Genomic DNA, 19,259 nt, shown 5'->3' with positions numbered 1-19,259 from the left:
GTGGGTGAGTGAGTTGTGTTGTGACCTGCAGTGTGGTGAGTGGGTGGGTGAGTGATTTGCAGTGTGACCTGCAGTGTGGTGAGTGGGTGACTGAGTGAGTGATTTGTGGTGTGACCTGCAGTGTAGTGAGTGGGTGACTGAGTGAGTGATTTGTGCTGTGACCTGCAGTGTGGTGAGGGGGTGGGTGAGTGAGTTGTGTTGTGACCCGCAGTGTGGTGAGTGAGTGGGGGAGTGATTTGTGGTGTGACGTGCAGTGTGGTGAGTGAGTGAGTTGTGTTGTGAGCTGCAGTGTGGTGAGTGGGGAGTGAGTCAGTTGTGTTTTAACCTGCAGTTTGGTGAGTGAGTGGGTGAGTTGTGACCTGCAGTGTGGTGAGTGGGTGAGTGAGTTGTGTTGTAACCTGCAGTGTGGTGAGTGGGTGACTGATTGAGTGATTTGTGGTGTGACCTGCAGTGTGGTGAGTGGGTGACTGAGTGATTTGTGGTGTGACCTGCAGTGTGGTGAGTGGGTGGGTGAGTGAGTTGTGTTGTGACCCGCAGTGTGGTGAGGGGGTGGGTGAGTGAGTTGTGACCTGCAGTGTGGTGAGGGGGTGGGTGAGTGATTTGTGGTGTGACCTGCAGTGTGGTGAGGGGGTGGGTGAGTGAGTTGTGTTGTGACCTGCAGTGTGGTGAGTGGGTGGGTGAGTGATTTGCAGTGTGACCTGCAGTGTGGTGAGTGGGTGACTGAGTGAGTGATTTGTGGTGTGACCTGCAGTGTAGTGAGTGGGTGACTGAGTGAGTGATTTGTGCTGTGACCTGCAGTGTGGTGAGGGGGTGGGTGAGTGAGTTGTGTTGTGACCCGCAGTGTGGTGAGTGAGTGGGGGAGTGATTTGTGGTGTGACGTGCAGTGTGGTGAGTGAGTGAGTTGTGTTGTGAGCTGCAGTGTGGTGAGTGGGGAGTGAGTCAGTTGTGTTTTAACCTGCAGTTTGGTGAGTGAGTGGGTGAGTTGTGACCTGCAGTGTGGTGAGTGGGTGAGTGAGTTGTGTTGTAACCTGCAGTGTGGTGAGTGGGTGACTGATTGAGTGATTTGTGGTGTGACCTGCAGTGTGGTGAGTGGGTGACTGAGTGATTTGTGGTGTGACCTGCAGTGTGGTGAGTGGGTGGGTGAGTGAGTTGTGTTGTGACCCGCAGTGTGGTGAGGGGGTGGGTGAGTGAGTTGTGACCTGCAGTGTGGTGAGGGGGTGGGTGAGTGATTTGTGGTGTGACCTGCAGTGTGGTGAGGGGGTGGGTGAGTGAGTTGTGTTGTGACCTGCAGTGTGGTGAGTGGGTGGGTGAGTGATTTGCAGTGTGACCTGCAGTGTGGTGAGTGGGTGACTGAGTGAGTGATTTGTGGTGTGACCTGCAGTGTAGTGAGTGGGTGACTGAGTGAGTGATTTGTGCTGTGACCTGCAGTGTGGTGAGGGGGTGGGTGAGTGAGTTGTGTTGTGACCCGCAGTGTGGTGAGTGAGTGGGGGAGTGATTTGTGGTGTGACGTGCAGTGTGGTGAGTGAGTGAGTTGTGTTGTGAGCTGCAGTGTGGTGAGTGGGGAGTGAGTCAGTTGTGTTTTAACCTGCAGTTTGGTGAGTGAGTGGGTGAGTTGTGACCTGCAGTGTGGTGAGTGGGTGAGTGAGTTGTGTTGTAACCTGCAGTGTGGTGAGTGGGTGACTGATTGAGTGATTTGTGGTGTGACCTGCAGTGTGGTGAGTGGGTGACTGAGTGATTTGTGGTGTGACCTGCAGTGTGGTGAGTGGGTGGGTGAGTGAGTTGTGTTGTGACCCGCAGTGTGGTGAGGGGGTGGGTGAGTGAGTTGTGACCTGCAGTGTGGTGAGGGGGTGGGTGAGTGATTTGTGGTGTGACCTGCAGTGTGGTGAGGGGGTGGGTGAGTGAGTTGTGTTGTGACCTGCAGTGTGGTGAGTGGGTGGGTGAGTGATTTGCAGTGTGACCTGCAGTGTGGTGAGTGGGTGACTGAGTGAGTGATTTGTGGTGTGACCTGCAGTGTAGTGAGTGGGTGACTGAGTGAGTGATTTGTGCTGTGACCTGCAGTGTGGTGAGGGGGTGGGTGAGTGAGTTGTGTTGTGACCCGCAGTGTGGTGAGTGAGTGGGGGAGTGATTTGTGGTGTGACGTGCAGTGTGGTGAGTGAGTGAGTTGTGTTGTGAGCTGCAGTGTGGTGAGTGGGGAGTGAGTCAGTTGTGTTTTAACCTGCAGTTTGGTGAGTGAGTGGGTGAGTTGTGACCTGCAGTGTGGTGAGTGGGTGAGTGAGTTGTGTTGTAACCTGCAGTGTGGTGAGTGGGTGACTGATTGAGTGATTTGTGGTGTGACCTGCAGTGTGGTGAGTGGGTGACTGAGTGATTTGTGGTGTGACCTGCAGTGTGGTGAGTGGGTGGGTGAGTGAGTTGTGTTGTGACCCGCAGTGTGGTGAGGGGGTGGGTGAGTGAGTTGTGACCTGCAGTGTGGTGAGGGGGTGGGTGAGTGATTTGTGGTGTGACCTGCAGTGTGGTGAGGGGGTGGGTGAGTGAGTTGTGTTGTGACCTGCAGTGTGGTGAGTGGGTGGGTGAGTGATTTGCAGTGTGACCTGCAGTGTGGTGAGTGGGTGACTGAGTGAGTGATTTGTGGTGTGACCTGCAGTGTAGTGAGTGGGTGACTGAGTGAGTGATTTGTGCTGTGACCTGCAGTGTGGTGAGGGGGTGGGTGAGTGAGTTGTGTTGTGACCCGCAGTGTGGTGAGTGAGTGGGGGAGTGATTTGTGGTGTGACGTGCAGTGTGGTGAGGGGGTGGGTGAGTGAGTTGTGTTGTGACCTGCAGCGTGGTGGTTGGACAGTGTTAAAGAGACGAAACAGTCACTCCAGTAGACCCGAGTCCTCAATATGGGCGGAGGAATCAATGAGTGAAGTTCACGGGAACAGTCCACCATCGTCGTAGCGACACAAGGAAGCAACTGACCGACGGGGAACGAGCGAGTGACTGCAGTGATTCATTGAGTGCTGGATCATCCATCAATCACCCTCACTGCTGTTTTATTCAGAATTCTTTCAGGAGCAGCGAGGTAGGAGCACAGCTGCCCCGCTACATATGTGACTACGGGATTCCAGCTTCGTGCGCCACATGCTGAATGTCGACGTTAAAGACCCTGCGATATGGCCTTAGCCTCAAGGGGAAGGCTGATTGTTGAATTCCCCGTCTGTGTTAACTAAGCCACCCGCATGAACACCAACATCGCTTGCACAGCCACGCAGTTTTCCGTTGTGAAAGAGATCACGCGCGCGTGTGTGTGTGTGCGCGAATGTCCTGGAAGGTCGCTCATTCATAGTTGCTGCTCCCATAGTCAGAACCTCCCTTCCCAAACGCTCCTGCTGCCGGCTCCCTGCCCCTGTTGAAGCCCAAGCTGAACACCTTTCTCATCTCCTCTGCCTACGACCGAATGTTTTTTTCTCTCTATATATATAAAGTATTAAATAACTATGCCCACTCTTTATGTTCAGCGTCATGAGACGCGGTCACACATAGAGATGCTCTGCACTGTGTCAAGCCGCATTGCGTTGTCAAGGACGCCGACAATGCCGGCAATGCTGCCGATATTCTGCACTCCCGTGGAGTCGTGGGACGATGGGGTGTGTAAAAAAAAAACCCCACTTCTTTTGTTTGTGGAGAGACAGATGTGTATTGTTGTCTACTTATATAATTAGTAATGAAAGGTGTGATCGGGTTAAAGTGAACACAATTCCACCAGCTCCCACTGGCATCAACACATCACTCTGAAACACGTTCAGTCAGGCGAGTGGGAGAGCCTCCTCCGTATCGTGTAGAAGATTGGACTGGAATCGCAAAGCCCTTATCAGATTGTAGAGCTGTTCCAAAACATCTTACCTGTACATTTTTTGAGATCTGAGCATTGCCATTGGGAAAGCGGTTTGGGACTTTTCGTGACCGTTGGTTTTAGGGTGTTATATCTTTTAGGAACACGCATTCAATGTCCTGGGTATAAAGGATACACGCATAACTGTTACTGACCACCTTTGAGCAACAGCGCATAACTGTTTCCCAGGTGAGTGGAACGGTTCACTTCACGGTTGCTTTAAAAAGTTTTAAGTTTTTTTACGAGCGATTAAACGGACCTTGCCCCGTGACAACCACCAACAACAGCGCGTACAAAAAAAACAAGCCGACAAGACGCGTAATTGGCGTTCTTTGTCCGCGTGGAATCATTCCGACAAGTCCGTGCAGGTTTGTTCCACGCACACTGCAGGATTAACAGATTCCGTTACGAAACCTCGCTGATTATCCCGGGCTGGGGAGGTCAGGAGGGCATGGTGATATGTGCGGAATTCGTGACTCTCTTTTAGTGCCTGTGCATGCAACTCGGGGTGTGCGTGCGATCGGTGCCATTCGTGCACCGGAATTCATTGAAGCGAGTCCGGCTCTGTTGATGAGACGGCTGCGTGTCGAACCGGTCCAGGGTTGTGATTTGTACTGAATGCTGCTGAAATTCTGTACCCCCAGAAGGCCGTGGGGCCAATAGGTTGCGTAGAAAATACTTGTATATGTTTTTACGTTGAACTTTTTTCGCACCGTACGTAGCCAACCGTGCTAATCGGAGGTAGAAAGATAGAGATATGGAGAGACGGAGATATGGAGATGAAATGTGTGCTTATCTATTTCGTGTTTGTATTTTGGGCTAACATCACGAATAAACGAGGCTCTATGTTTCACACACGTGGTCTGCAGTAGCTTCACGGTAGTGGGGGCAATGCTGCTACTGTGTGTGTGATCCCAATCGGGTCATTTGCAGTGTCATTACTCGAATGTGCACCATGCCGTTGGAACACGACGTCACGGGATATTTAACGTCCACGGTGAAGCAGACAGGTTCGCATTTCACGGCGAATACACGCCGTGTTGATTAAGCAGAGCGGCCCGCTGTATTCAAATCGCGAAGCTCTGCAACAAGTGGCGAAAACGCTCCCTGCCGGGCCACGTCAGCACCGCCCCAACATGTTGCGCCACGTTCGGGTTCATCTTGGGGTGGTGTATATCTAGACAATCCAGGTATGGCCTTTGGTGCTCTGAATTACTAGAGGCGTTCAACACGTAGGCTTTCGCGACCAATATCCATAATCGAGGCGTCACGGAATGTGGCTGCTTCGCGTTTCCTTTGTTTGCCGATCACCGTTTTAATTCCCACCTGACAGTACATAACTACGGTGTAGCAAGGGGAAATTACAGAACGGCCGTGGTATGAACTCGCCGCACAAAGGCGTGTGGAGCCTGCGCTCACGACAGTAAAACAGGATATAAAGTAACACAAACTCGAGCACGTATGTCAGCAACGCCGGGGCCTTAAGAAGATTAAACAGGCGACGCGTCAGGTAATGGTGCTTCTGCACGTCGCGAAAAACAGAGGCCGGAGATGGAGAGCGACGCCACGGATCTGGCCTCTCTCTGCTGTTTGTGCATCATTGCCAACGCAGTGCCGCCAAATGTTAAGCAGAATGAATACCAGTTCGACCTGTAAAAACAACACCACCAACAACAGCGGGACATCTTTACTGACTTGTCGAGGAAGGAAAATTCTCGACGTCTCGTTCGGCAGCCTTCCGAATGTATTTGCTTATTTTTTTTATAATGAGCGTAAAGAAACACTGACGAGGGTAGTGGGGTTGGGTCCGTGATCTCAGGGCATCGATCATCAGAATGGAGGCTGTCACATACACAGGTGTAACCATGTATACTCACATTTGAGTCAATCTGCGGTTGACTTTCAAATGTGAGAAATTTGGTCTTGACGCCGGCACTAAATGCGAATGATGTCAGGGGATCTTTAACGTCCGCGGCGAAGCAGACGACGCGTAGTATTAACAGCTGCGGTTATTACACGCCCAGTATTTTGCAGGGCGGCCGCTGGAAATCGAACCGTGAACATGTGCCCGCCTGCTCCCAGTGCTCTTGAGTTGTTTGAACGCGGCGCGTTCTCGTCAATGCTCTCGGACGAGTCACCTTTAGGCGCCTTTGCGTAAATCGCTCCTCAATGACCACACCTTGATGTATTTTGTGAGCACCCTCTATAATATTACCCAGTGTCGTGACGCCCACGGGCGTGCGAGTCTCGAGGATCTATTCCGCGTCTCCTGTTCCATCCCCTCCAGCACCTGCGTACGTCCCGTGACGTCGTCGTGGCGAGCAGTCGCCGGCTGCCTTGAAGCCAAGACGACTGGACCGCCAGGCACAGGGTGATCCATGCAGAGACACAGTACCCCGAACCGAAGAGGAAACTCAACACGCTTGTCAATACCACTGCGGCCTTAAAAGAAAAGTATCTTTCCGAGATTGATGATGGAAATGGTTCCCGCTTTGTGCATAGTCACCCGTATGTAAACTCGTCCCCGCCATAGGAATGTGTATTTCTCGTTGCTACACTTCAAGCACGTTCGAGACTCGTGTGAACGTGACACTCAGGGTGAACGCAGTGACTTGGACAGCATTTGGCATTATCTGTCATGGTTCTACATTATCTGTCGTGGTTCTACATTATCTGTCATGGTTCTACATTATCTGTCGTGGTTCTACATTATCTGTCGTGGTTCTACATTATCTGTCGTGGTTCTACATTATCTGTCATGGTTCTACATTATCTGTCGTGGTTCTACATTGTCTGTCGTGGTTCTACATTGTCTGTCATGGTTCTACATTATCTGTCGTGGTGCTACATTATCTGTCGTGGTTCTACATTATCTGTCATGGTTCTACATTATCTGTCATGGTTCTACATTATCTGTCATGGTTCTACATTATCTGTCGTGGTTCTACATTATCTGTCGTGGTTCTACATTATCATGATTCTACATTATCTGTCGTGGTTCTACATTATCTGTCATGGTTCTACATTATCTGTCGTGGTTCTACATTATCTGTCGTGGTTCTACATTTTCTGTCATGGTTCTACATTATCTGTCATGGTTCTACATTATCTGTCGTGGTTCTACATTATCTGTCGTGGTTCTACATTATCTGTCATGGTTCTACATTGTCTGTCGTGGTTCTACATTATCTGTCGTGGTTCTACATTATCTGTCGTGGTTCTACATTGTCTGTCGTGGTTCTACATTGTCTGTCATGGTTCTACATTATCTGTCGTGGTTCTACATAATCTGTCGTGGTTCTACATTATCTGTCATGGTTCTACATTATCATGGTTCTACATTATCTGTCGTGGTTCTACATTATCTGTCGTGGTTCTACATTATCTGTCGTGGTTCTACATTATCTGTCATGGTTCTACATTATTTGTCGTGGTTCTACATTATCTGTCATGGTTCTACATTATCTGTCGTGGTTCTACATTATCTGTCATGGTTCTACATTATCTGTCGTGGTTCTACATTATCTGTCGTGGTTCTACATTATCTGTCATGGTTCTACATTATCTGTCGTGGTTCCACATTATCTGTCATGGTTCTACATTATCTGTCATGGTTCTACATTATCTGTCATGGTTCTACACTATCTGTCATGGTTCTACATTATCTGTCATTGTTCTACATTATCTGTCGTGGTTCTACATTATCTGTCATGGTTCTACATTATCTGTCATGATTCTACATTATCTGTCATGGTTCTACATTATCTGTCGTGGTTCTACATTATCTGTCATGGTTCTACATTATCTGTCGTGGTTCTACATTATCTGTCGTGGTTCTACATTATCTGTCATGGTTCTACATTATCTGTCATGGTTCTACATTATCTGTCGTGGTTCTACATTATCTGTCATGGTTCTACATTATCTGTCGTGGTTCTACATTATCTGTCGTGGTTCTACATTATCTGTCATGGTTCTACATTATCTGTCGTGGTTCTACATTATCTGTCATGGTTCTACATTATCTGTCGTGGTTCTACATTATCTGTCATGGTTCTACATTATCTGTCGTGGTTCTACATTATCTGTCGTGGTTCTACATTATCTGTCATGGTTCTACATTATTTGTCGTGGTTCTACATTATCTGTCATGGTTCTACATTATCTGTCGTGGTTCTACATTATCTGTCATGGTTCTACATTATCTTTCGTGGTTCTACATTATCTGTCGTGGTTCTACATTATCTGTCGTGGTTCTACATTATCTATCATGGTTCTACATTATCTGTCGTGGTTCTACATTATCTGTCGTGGTTCTACATTGTCTGTCGTGGTTCTACATTATCTGTCATGGTTCTACATTATCTGTCATGGTTCTATATTATATGTCGTGGTTCTACATTATCTGTCATGGTTCTACATTATCTGTCGTGGTTCTACATTATCTGTCATGGTTCTACATTATCTGTCATGGTTCTACATTTTCAACTGTTGCGAGTTCACTACGACAGCTTTTTTTGGAAGAAACGTATAAAGGTCACGCTTGCAGTGCCAACTCGCGCTATGAGCATGCCACAAGGTGTGGGAACGGTGTAATTAGATGACTGCAGAGTGACTTTTGCGGTCGAGCTCGCTATAGAGAACGACGTTGAAGTAATTGGGGACATGATCGGCTGATTTGTCCCAAGTGCTCCGCTGGTTTTGTGAGTTTTTCCGAACATATTTGTCTTTAAAAGAATTGCATCTATTTGTCCGTTTGTCCGTCAACTAAATTATTAGAGAGTCTTTCAGAAGGCCTGAATAAAAAAGTTATAAAAAGTAGACCCTTCCCCCAAAAATTGCCGACGTGGGCGGTTACATGGTGTATAAAATAGAGTGAGTGCAAAATAATGAATGAATCATGCCAGAGGTGCCCCTTGCTCGCATTCGCCACCTCTGTGAATGCCTCCTAGGCGAGGGCATTCGTGACCATATCGCGGCAATGAAGAGCGGTGGCGCAGTGGTTCGCGCTCTGCGCTACGACCCTGGCAACAGGGATGCGATTCCCAGCAGCGGTGGAATATGAACCTGCCCCCCCCACCCCGCCCACACTCCCCCAGGGCCGATTGATCTTCGTGACTTGGTGTAAACGTGGGCACTGGGGAGCCAAAGTCGACTGGGCGAGGTGTTGGCCACAGCAGCTCCCCACGTGCCGTGTCGGCCTGAGTGCACCACGCTCGCTTTGCCGAATCGAGACCTACGGTGTTTGTATGTGCGGTGCGTCTGCTTGGGTCTATGGCCTTCATAGCTGCTCGCGAACAGTACTTGCTCAGACAGTCTATTAAAGGCAATACGGGGGATCTTTGTCTTTGCATTGTGTACATGCTTCTCTATACTAACCGTGTTTTATACAGGTACGGACATGTGGGCGTTGCCTTACCCGTTCATCGAGTCGCAGTTCTGGGTAGGCAAGCGTTTTCAGCACTTTAACGTCGGAACATTAAACATTTACAGACATAAGCTTGTTTAGTTTACAATAAGCTCCCTCGTTATGTTCGTATGAATGTTTTATTACGCACTCCCTAAATCTGTTAAGTCATAACAAAAATAACCTCGTAAGAAGCTTAACGGCTAACAAGTCCAAGGTGGTCTCTTTGTTTGCAGTGAAAAATCCGCGCTGAGATGAAAGCGAGCGATGTTGACCGCGACCCGTGCTCCGGGGACTGCGAGTCGGGGTTGGCGGATCACCCTTAGATGGAACCCTCGCGTACAATCGCTACCCAACGAGGTGCCGGTAGAAAGTTCGTTTCCAGCAGCATCGGTGGAGCACTTCTCCCCCCCCCCTCGCCATGTGTAGAGTCTCTCCGGGCGTTACGGTTGCCTCCGGCATGCAAAGTTACTTAATAGTAGTTGGACAAAACTGAACACTTTCGTCAATGAAACTACTGCCTTAAAATGTGTGTATAAAATCTAAAAAACCATAGGTGACGTTTCTGGCAATGGCCTTTCTTCACAGCACATAGAGAGGGCAGAGAGGTAGAGCTGGAATTATCCAACCATCCCAAACAGGAGTCTCCTGGAAAGAGGCTAAACATGCAGCAGTGATTGCTGCCTGTGTGATTAGAGAATGGCAGTTGACTCAAATAATACAGACGTGACGTGGTCACTTCCCCCTGGGTCCTTCATGGTTCTTCATCTCCCTTCGCATGGATGTGAGTTGAGAGTAGCGGCAGCTATGTATCTGCGTCTCAGTTGTGAACCCAGCTGCTGCTACCGCCTCCAGAAGACAGCGAGAGTGAATGCCACTCGTTCGCGTGGAGAACGATCGCAGTGGACACGAGATCCATAGACTCACAAAGAGACCCACAGACTCACACATATACCCATAGACTCACAAAGAGACCCACAGACTCACACATATACCCATAGACTCACAAAGAGACCCACAGACTCACACATATACCCATAGACTCACAAAGAGACCCACAGACTCACACATATACCCATAGACTCACAAAGAGACCCACAGACTCACACATATACCCATAGACTCACAAAGAGAACCACAGACTCACACATATACCCATAGACTCACAAAGAGAACCACAGACTCACACATATACCCATAGACTCACAAAGAGAACCACAGACTCACACATATACCCATAGACTCACAAAGAGACCCACAGAAACACACAATGACCACAGACTCACACTTAAACCCATACTCACAGGGACCCATAGACTCACACAGATACCCACATACTCACACAGACCCATAGACTCACAAATAAACCCATACTCACAGAGAGACCCACATACTCACACAGAGATCCACACACTCACACAGAAACCCACACACTCACACAGAGAACCACAGACACCGAGACCCACAGACTCGCACCGACCCATAGACTCACACATGAACCCATACAAAGAGACACATCCTCACACAGAGATCCACACACTCATACCATAACACACAGAGACCCATAGACTCACACAGAAACCCACAGATGCACACACAGACCCACAGACACAGGGGTGGGAGGGCTACAGTTCAAGTGAGCGCAACACCGTCGCTGCCGCTTCAAAGCCTTGCACCTTTTGCGACTGTTTCGGTCCACGTGTCCGCCGGCTGCGAATGTGCCGCAACAGCAGCGTTGTTTCCACTGAAGATGCAACGTCTCCCTCGTATACGTGGCGAGGTTATTGATGTGGTGGTGGTGGCGATGACAGTGTTTGAAGTGTCCCACTATAACCGTCTTGATGTGAGTCTCGCTGCGTGACGGCAGGGAGAGCCCTGCGGGTTGCAGGCGTCACCTTCTAGAGCCAAAATAGCATTACTGTGGGGTAATAAACGGTGTCAGCGGTGCAGTGGCGTGATGGTAACACGGCATAAAGTGCCCGGTCTCCATCCTCGACTCGGTAGCCTTTCTGTGTGGAGTTTGTGGTTTCTCTCCCCCTATTCTGCGTGCGTTTCCTGCGGTTTCTCTGGATCCCTCCCATAGAAGAAAGCAAAAAACAAGCGGCATTGGTCAAACTTCCCAGTGCTGAATCGTTCCCTGAGAAATCACTGAATTGGCGTGACTGCAACATCGCCCCCGACTACAAAACACTTGGCAAGGGACTCTCTTGAAAATTAATCTTCACACTCGACGGGGCTTTTCCTGCGTAAACGAACGGCAAAAAAATATACACTAAGGTGACGTGTGGGCTCAGCGAAAGTGCGAGCGACTCGCAATAGCAAGGTTGCGGGTTCACTCCCTGGTTGGAGGTTGCCTCGGCCCATCGATCATGCGGTGGGGTCAGTAAAACCAGTACCATTTTGTGGGGTAGTCACGGTGGTTGCTCTCTTATGGATATAGTGTACTCGCCCCGCCACAGGAATGTGGGATTTACACCGCTGGCTCGGGGCTGTGAATAGGCGATGCGCACTCATGCACCACTGCTCGTTTGAGGAGGAAATAACTTTGCCTGTTGAGGCCGAAGCAGCGCCCGAGGGAGGGGGTTGTGTGACCAGAACCACGCCAGGCCCCCTTAGTCTCCCCAATGCTGGCGTTCACACGTCACATCAGGCCGAATCGATCTCGGTGGGCTACCGGGACAGATTCTGATATCACTGTCCACGACATGATGAAAGCTTGACGATGATGATGACACGTTGCAGTACAGTGCGCTGGCTACCGACGCGACCGATCACGTCTGCAAATAAAATGAAGTTTATTTAGCATCACAGACAAGCAGGAAGGCAGCCAGGCGCTGAGCCAGCGCTACCAACAATCACCAAGCTCTGAAGTCTTCAAAATAATAAGAAAAAACGTCACTGTCACACCGCGCTGCGTGTTAGCCGGCTCGTTGTTGTGAGCGTCGCTCCTTCGGCACCCGTTGTTGCCTGCAACTGCCCGGTATCGTCATTCACAGGCCTCCTCCATAGAGGCCGATCTTGACACCGCTGGTACCGGTCATCGACAAGTCCACTCAGCTCTACATCCTCCTGTACCACATCAGTTCATTGCTCTCCAGTGCGCGCCGCGCCCGTTTAATCCCCCTCGATCCAACCAAACAGAAGCTGCTGGGGCATGCGGTGGCTGGGCACGTGGATTACGTGGCACAGCCAACGCTGCATCGCCGACCGGAGGAGGAGCTCACTGATGCGTGCGTCCAAATCTTTAAAGAATCTCTCAGTTCCTCAGGCAGTCCAGCTTGGTTTAACCCAGGATGGTTCGTAGGCGGGTTCAGACTGAATATTTCAAACCGGCACAGATGTCCCTTTAACGGGTTCCACGTCTCGACGGTATTGAGAAGCGAGAGCATAACTGTGACTGAGAAGACCCGGATCTTGGTATGGAGTGATAGTCTAGGCAGCTGATGAGTGAGACCTTCGCTGAGAAACCGGAGTTGGTCATGAGCACTGTCCAGGTACAGAAATCTCTCCACAACTCCCCCATCACTCATGTAGAGTGGCGGAGATGAGGCATTTGACGACACAGAATCCCCAGGCAGGTCCGGCTTTGTTTTAATGGGGCTGATGTTGAGGCCCCATCCCTTAGTTGCACGCTCCATGTTCATCAATAGCGTCTCTAATGCCTTCTCAGAGTGAATAGCAATCACCAGATCATCAGGGAGCCATATCTTCACCCAGGCATCGACCAGCCTCTCATTGTATCTGTACCAGATTTCTCCGGTACAGGCATGGAAAGCTTCTCGTACTCCGAGGTCGAAACAGATGTTAAATAATGCAGACGCCAGAGGACATCTATGTCGCACCCCAAGGTGAACAGGAAATGACTCAGACTCCCGTCCAATCAGCTTTACCGGGTCTTACAAGATCACACACGCTCACTCGGCATACAGAGACTGCCACGTCTTCGGGTCGTACGGGTTCGTACACCAACCAGTTAGGAGGGTGGGGGGGGGGGGTGATTTATTTTGCATAAATGGGGACATTCACATTCCTCATCCGTGAGCTGCGTGAAGAGACTCGAGATCGAATCATGAGATCCGCATTGTTCCTCGCGCCCATTGTTTATCAGTCGCACAGCGTATAAAAGTGATCTCCTGCTCTAGATAAAACCCAGACGGCCAACGATATATCGCCTGCTTTGCAGCCATTGGTGGAAATTCCACATTAATATGGCGGGAACAAGCCTGGTATTCATTCTATGGGTCGAGTCAACCCTAAACAGGAGTTGAACTCTCGATCTTTGAGCCACATGGCCCAATCGTAGAGCAGGGAGATCAAGGGTTCGTTGGCCGGCTTGCAATTTGTGACCTTGGCGATACCGACCCAGTGAGTGTTCGAAGTGCACGGCTTTCTCATTCACGATTTATTGCAGTTATTTTCACAATCACGACGACAATTTGACCTCAGATTCTAGCGTGCGCGGCGAATCTCACAACAGACGACGCAGTTCAATGCACATTAATCTGTGAATCTATGTTCACACGCACGACGACTGTGTTCACACGCACCACGAGTGTGCTCACACGCACCACGACTGTGTTCACACGCACCACGAGTGGATGGTCAATGGCCGCGTTCACAGCATCGGAGCAGCCCGTCAGGAGCGTCCGCCTAAGCACACGCGGGGTGGGTTAACACCAAAGACAAAGATCCCCCGGATAACCTTTAATAGTAAATTGGGGCAAGTGGTGTTAGCGAGCACTTATATGAAGATCGGCACGGAACAAGAGATGGTGGGTGGCCAGCAGTACGCCCGGCTGCCTTTGTCTCCCCAAGATGTATTCACATCCCATCAGGTACCCAATTAAGGCCGAGTCGACCTTATGGAAGCCTAGGACCGGCTCAAACATTTTCCACTGTCATTGGTGGTGAGCGGGAATCGAAAGCGAAATGCGATAACTGCACGACTGCTCCCCAGACTGACTCGTATTCTGTGGGTAACAGCACGCACAGACAGCGTTTCGAGGGACACGCAGTCAGCCTGCGTGTTGCGGACTGTCCGACACCAGGTTGAGATTCAATATCAAGAAGAGAAAAAAAAAACTCATCTTGCTCAGCCCATCATCCTCCTGGTCCGGAGTCAATAAAATTTTTAGCATTTTGCGGGGAAGTCAAACGTGACGGTCTGTATTTATAGATTCACCCCCGCCCCCCAAAGCAATTTGGCATTTACACCACTGGTTCAAAGCTTGGAACAGCAGAGGTACACTGCCTCGATGCTCATTTGAGTAGTAAATCGCTCTGGCCCTTGACCGAAAAGAGAAAATAATTAAATATTTATGAGCTTACGTGAGCAGTGCTCCGTTCCGTCTCCACGTGCAAATAAAATGCGTTTTGAAGGCCATCGGCCCCGTGGGGTTTCCAGACCAATAGAGTGACGCCACTGCATCAACGCATCGAGTCTGTCTCGTGTAATCGTGGCCTTCACACCGCTGTGACGTCACACATGGTGACCGCGTGCTCTTCAATGTGCGAGGGCGATTCGGGAAGCGCAATGCTACATCCTATAGGATCGTGTGCGATGGCGACGGCTTGGGGTGGACTTTCATCCAGCAGTGGATTGATCACGGCTAATGATGCTGCTGCTGCAACAAGGTGGGTGCAGTAGTCACACTCGTCTCATCCAGCAGTGGATTGATCACGGCTAATGATGCTGCTGCTGAAACAAGGTGAGTGCAGTAGTCTCGCTCGTGCTCCTCCCAACAAGAAGGGGCCTCGCTGGGTTCAATTCCCACCTCGGTCGCTTGTGTGTTTGTTCTCCACCCTGCTCTGAATAGGTTTCGTCCCGTAGCCAGAACACCCCAACAACACGACACAACGTACCTGGTATGGGGCCAAAACATCACAATGCTTACAACTTAACTTTCCTATTCAACAATTGGGATCGCAGACAGCAGCAGCTAGTGCCGTCCTCCTGTGAATACTTGAAATGACCCAACTGAAAATAAGTGGTGACAGTTTGTGAAGCTTTCCTGGGTAAACAACCGAAATCGTAATGACGAAGTTTAAAAACTCGCGAGACCTCCCGTGGCGAATCGCAGTTGAACATGAAGGCGCCTGCTAAGGAGCAACTATAACACCAAGCCACGGCAGACGACCGTGGACTACGTGAGCGAATTAACTGCAGTCATTCGCCAAGCCTCATCGGGAAATTGTCAATCTTGAAAGCTGTGCAGTAGTTACCCACTCTCACCACGGCGACACATTCTGTAGCCAAGTCGGTAAAACAATGTCTCATTTCCAAATCCGTCCCTCCACGTGAAAGATAGAAGAACCCCAGACAATAATTAAATTAAGCCGAACTCTGCTTATGAAACACGACGTCGTAATCGGTGCAGAGTGTGCGTCTCCTGAATGGATCAACGCCGGGTTGTGAGACCACCACCGCCATTGTCCATGTGCAGAGACCTGCTGTGGGAAGGAGACGTAATCGGCTTTCGTCATTATTTATTTACACCATCCACAACGATGTCAATTTTTGTTGTCTCTGTTGATAGTTTGCCTCATTACGCAGTTAATCATAATCGACTACGCAGTTAATCATAATCGACTACAGCCAGACGTGAATTCGAGGAATTCGATTGCACGACGAGTTAAAAGGGCCGCGTACGTCACGGGCGCAAACGAAGTTGACGATGACCTATCGCCAAGTCGACCGCCGCGATTTAAACGTCGCTTACAGGGGCCGGAGCAGAGAGGGCGGCCGCTCAACGGCCCCGCCACGTGCCGGACAGAGTTCCGAGCAGGCCCGAGGGCGAGAACACCTGGCGCAGCGCCTTGCGCCTCAGGTAGCGCTCGAGGCAGTGCACGGCCAGCTCGTCCACGTCCGAGTCCAGCTTGTTGACGAACAGATGCCGCTGCTTGAGCACCCACGCCAGGTCCTTGGCGCTGTTGATGCAGATGGCCCGCATGTGGGTGCCGCGGCAGGGCGGGTAGGCGGCCCCTTGCAGAGTGTCGCCCTCCATGTAGGACCACCGCACGAGGCGCGCGATGGCCATCATGTCCTCCACGTCGTACTTATCGTGCGGCGGCGTGGAGCCCGGCACCCCGGGCAGGCGCTGCAGCGTCGCCCACAGGTGCTCGTCGGGGCTGAACGTGTCCTTCTCCCACTCCATGAGCGCCCGCGCCGTGGGGTCGCTCAGCACGTGCTCGACGAAGGCGCGCGTCACCACGATGTACGCGTTCCCGGAGAACATGGGCGTGGGGATGGGCGGAGGGGACTTCTTCTCGCCCGTGGAGCGCAGGCCGTCGTTCACGATCTCGTGGCGGATCTGCCACCGACCCACCTTGCCGCCGGGAGTGTGCATGGACTCCATGCTGTTCTCGCCGTTGAGGGCGCGCAGCGCTCGCACCATCTCCAGGTTGGTTTTAATGGGGAAGTCCAGGCCGCACAGGTTGATGAAATACTTCCAGGGCTGCGGCGCGGCCACGAGGTCCCGCATGCAGTTGAGGTCGGCCTGCACGCGCAGCCAGGAGGTGTAGACCACGCGCTCCTGCCGGCTGGCCATGAAGACGTTGGGGAAGCACGCGGCGAGAGCGCGCACCGCCTCTTGGTAGGGCGGCGGCGACTTCTGGTCCACGTGGAGGCAGTAGACGTTCTGCGGCGCGTAGATGGCGCGCAGCAGCCTCTCCAGCATGTCCACGCGGTGGTGGGCCACCACGGAGTAGGCGATGGGGAAGGCCGCCTCCTCCTCGCTCAGCGGCACCGTCACGTACCTCCTGTCCCGCTTGAACGCGTCGCAGTCGCGCGTCATCCTCACGCACTCGCTCTCGTTGAGCCGCCAGCGTTTCCTGAACTCGACCGTCTTCGTCAGGATCGATGCCTCGGCCCACCTCTCCTCGTCGCCCCCGATGATGGCGGGACAGTCGACGTGAAATCGCGGGTCCTCCCTGAAGTCTAAGTTTTTTTCCCCGCGCCTGGTTATGACGATCTCAAACACCTCCTGGTTGAGGCAGATGATGAGGACGGAGCTGACGAGGAAGATGGACATCAGGGTGACCTTGCACGTGGAGGTGTTCCACACCATGGTGCTGGCTTGAATCGACGCGCGGATTCTGCGACAGAGAGAGGCGAGGCGGGTCACGTATTGCCTTTGCGCATTTGCTATGCAAATCAATGTTCAACAATCGGAATGTTTTCGATCGCGGCCAAACAATTCGATGCGCGGTGTCGCTTGCGTAGAATTCCGTCCGCCCGTCGATGCGTAAATTGATTTCCAATCGCGAGTCGGAACAACAATCGTTTACTCGACTCAGAAGAGGAGGAGAGGCGCGCGCAGCTGCGTTAATTCGTGGCGATTTGCGTTGTGATGGCGCCCATTGGTGGCTGTCGCAAATTATTCGCGGGGGGCTGACGGGGCGGTTGGACTCCCCACGCGGCGAGATAAATTCCACTTCGCCTCGAGTCAAAACCTTAACGAGGTCCTTTTGTTTTCAATTGCAAACGGAATGTCAATGGCATCGTGATTTCAGGTGCGATGGAATCACCGCAGCCTCCCCTCCCCCCTCGTGTATTCGGTATTAATTTGTCCCACGAGATGATTCGTTCGCCCGAATGCAGTCGAATGTAGCTGCGGTGTTTAAATTGACGTAATTAGATTGAATGATTGTGTATATGAATGCGCTAGTGAACGAGACGCACCTGCCGGCTCCTCGGGTGTGGAATAGTTTCGCGTCCGAGGTAGAGACAAGAGTTGCCAGAGAAGCACTGGAGCAGAGTCGGACGAGTCAGACGAGACAGGGAGCGTGGGCACGCGCGAGGAGTGGCTGATTTCGCCAGCAGGACACGTGTACAAGTCATTTCGGGGGAACTCAGGCGCTACCCACATTCGCAACACCCCCCGCCCAACGATGCGATGCCATGCCGTGGTCAACCTTTCCCCACCCCATAGAACTATTGTCTTTGAAGGGACGGCGGCATCGGAGGGTTGGTGGGCGGAGTGAGATGCATTCTTCGTGAGATGGGGAGGAATTTAATACTCAAAAACGCGCACCAATTCCTGTTTTTAAGCGGAAGAAAGAATATTGCGGTTAAGGGATGAGAATAAAGAACGGCTTCTATAATGTCGTAACGTGGGTATCCATCCATCACAACGGGGCTGAGCAACCGACAAAGAACACGAGCTCAGGTGCCATGTACAAACATTGAACAAGGTGAGAACGCAAGCGACCAGGCCGAACTTTAGTTGCATGCGAGCCGTGGGGGAATAGCCTGCGAGGCAAGGCGGGGGGTGATCGCCGCAGCAGTGGTGTGGAATTCCCGGTTGTGCAAGTGTTTGAATTTCGGGGTGGATGTCAAACACTGAGCGTGCCAGTCCGCTGAGCGAGTGACGAGGCGAGTGACGAGGCGAGTGGCTGCGAGTGACAAGGCGAGTGACGAGGCGAGTGACGAGGCGAGTGACGAGGCGAATGGCGAGGCGAGTGACGAGGCGAGTGGTTGCGAGTGACGAGGCGAGTGGTTGCGAGTGACGAGGCGAGTGGTTGCGAGTGACGAGGCGAGTGGTTGCGAGTGACGAGGCGAGTGGTTGCGAGTGACGAGGCGAGTGGCTGCGAGTGACGAGGCGAGTGGCTGCGAGTGACGAGGCGAGTGGCTGCGAGTGACGAGGCGAATGGCTGCGAGTGACGAGGCGAATGGCGAGGCGAGTGACGAGGCGAGTGGTTGCGAGTGACGAGGCGAGTGGCTGCGAGTGACGAGGCGAATGGCGAGGCGAGTGACGAGGCGAGTGGCTGCGAGTGGCTGCCAGTGACGAGGCGAGTGGCTGCGAGTGACGAGGCGAGTGGTTGCGAGTGACGAGGCGAGTGGCTGCGAGTGACGAGGCGAGTGGCTGCGAGTGACGAGGCGAGTGGCTGCGAGTGACGAGGCGAGTGGCTGCGAGTGACGAGGCGAATGGCGAGGCGAGTGACGAGGCGAGTGGCTGCGAGTGACGAGGCGAATGGCGAGGCGAG

At 51.7% G+C, this 19,259-nt stretch overlaps 1 protein-coding gene across 2 annotated transcripts; it reads right to left on the bottom strand.

The window, feature by feature from the left end:
- Positions 1-13,662: 13,662 nt before the first annotated feature.
- LOC116941032 (beta-1,3-galactosyl-O-glycosyl-glycoprotein beta-1,6-N-acetylglucosaminyltransferase-like) lies at positions 13,663-18,092 on the bottom strand. Of its 2 annotated transcripts, none has more exons than XM_032951610.2 (2): positions 17,956-18,092; positions 13,663-17,369 (listed from the first exon to the last, which is right to left on the bottom strand). In XM_032951610.2, the coding sequence occupies exon 2, from the start codon at positions 17,339-17,341 to the stop codon at positions 16,022-16,024; it is 1,320 nt and encodes a 439-aa protein (XP_032807501.1). In that variant the 5' UTR covers positions 17,342-17,369; positions 17,956-18,092; the 3' UTR covers positions 13,663-16,021. The 2 variants fall into 2 exon arrangements, with proteins under 2 accessions (XP_032807501.1, XP_032807492.1); XM_032951601.2 differs by lacking the exon at positions 17,956-18,092 and adding an exon at positions 17,562-17,741.
- Positions 18,093-19,259: the final 1,167 nt, after the last annotated feature.

The sequence above is a fragment of the Petromyzon marinus genome, chromosome 1, assembly GCF_048934315.1.
Source record: "Petromyzon marinus isolate PM22_M1 ecotype Great Lakes invasive population chromosome 1, UKy_Petmar_22M1.pri1.0, whole genome shotgun sequence".
Classification (NCBI taxonomy): domain Eukaryota; kingdom Metazoa; phylum Chordata; class Hyperoartia; order Petromyzontiformes; family Petromyzontidae; genus Petromyzon; species Petromyzon marinus.
The sequence above is the reverse complement of the archived record's forward strand: the minus strand, read 5'-3'. Positions and strand labels throughout refer to the sequence as shown.

Excerpts from the sequence above, each read along its gene's own strand:
- LOC116941032 (XM_032951610.2), bottom strand. The coding sequence starts at position 17,341 with ATGGTGTGGAACACCTCCACGTGCAAGGTCACCCTGATGTCCATCTTC.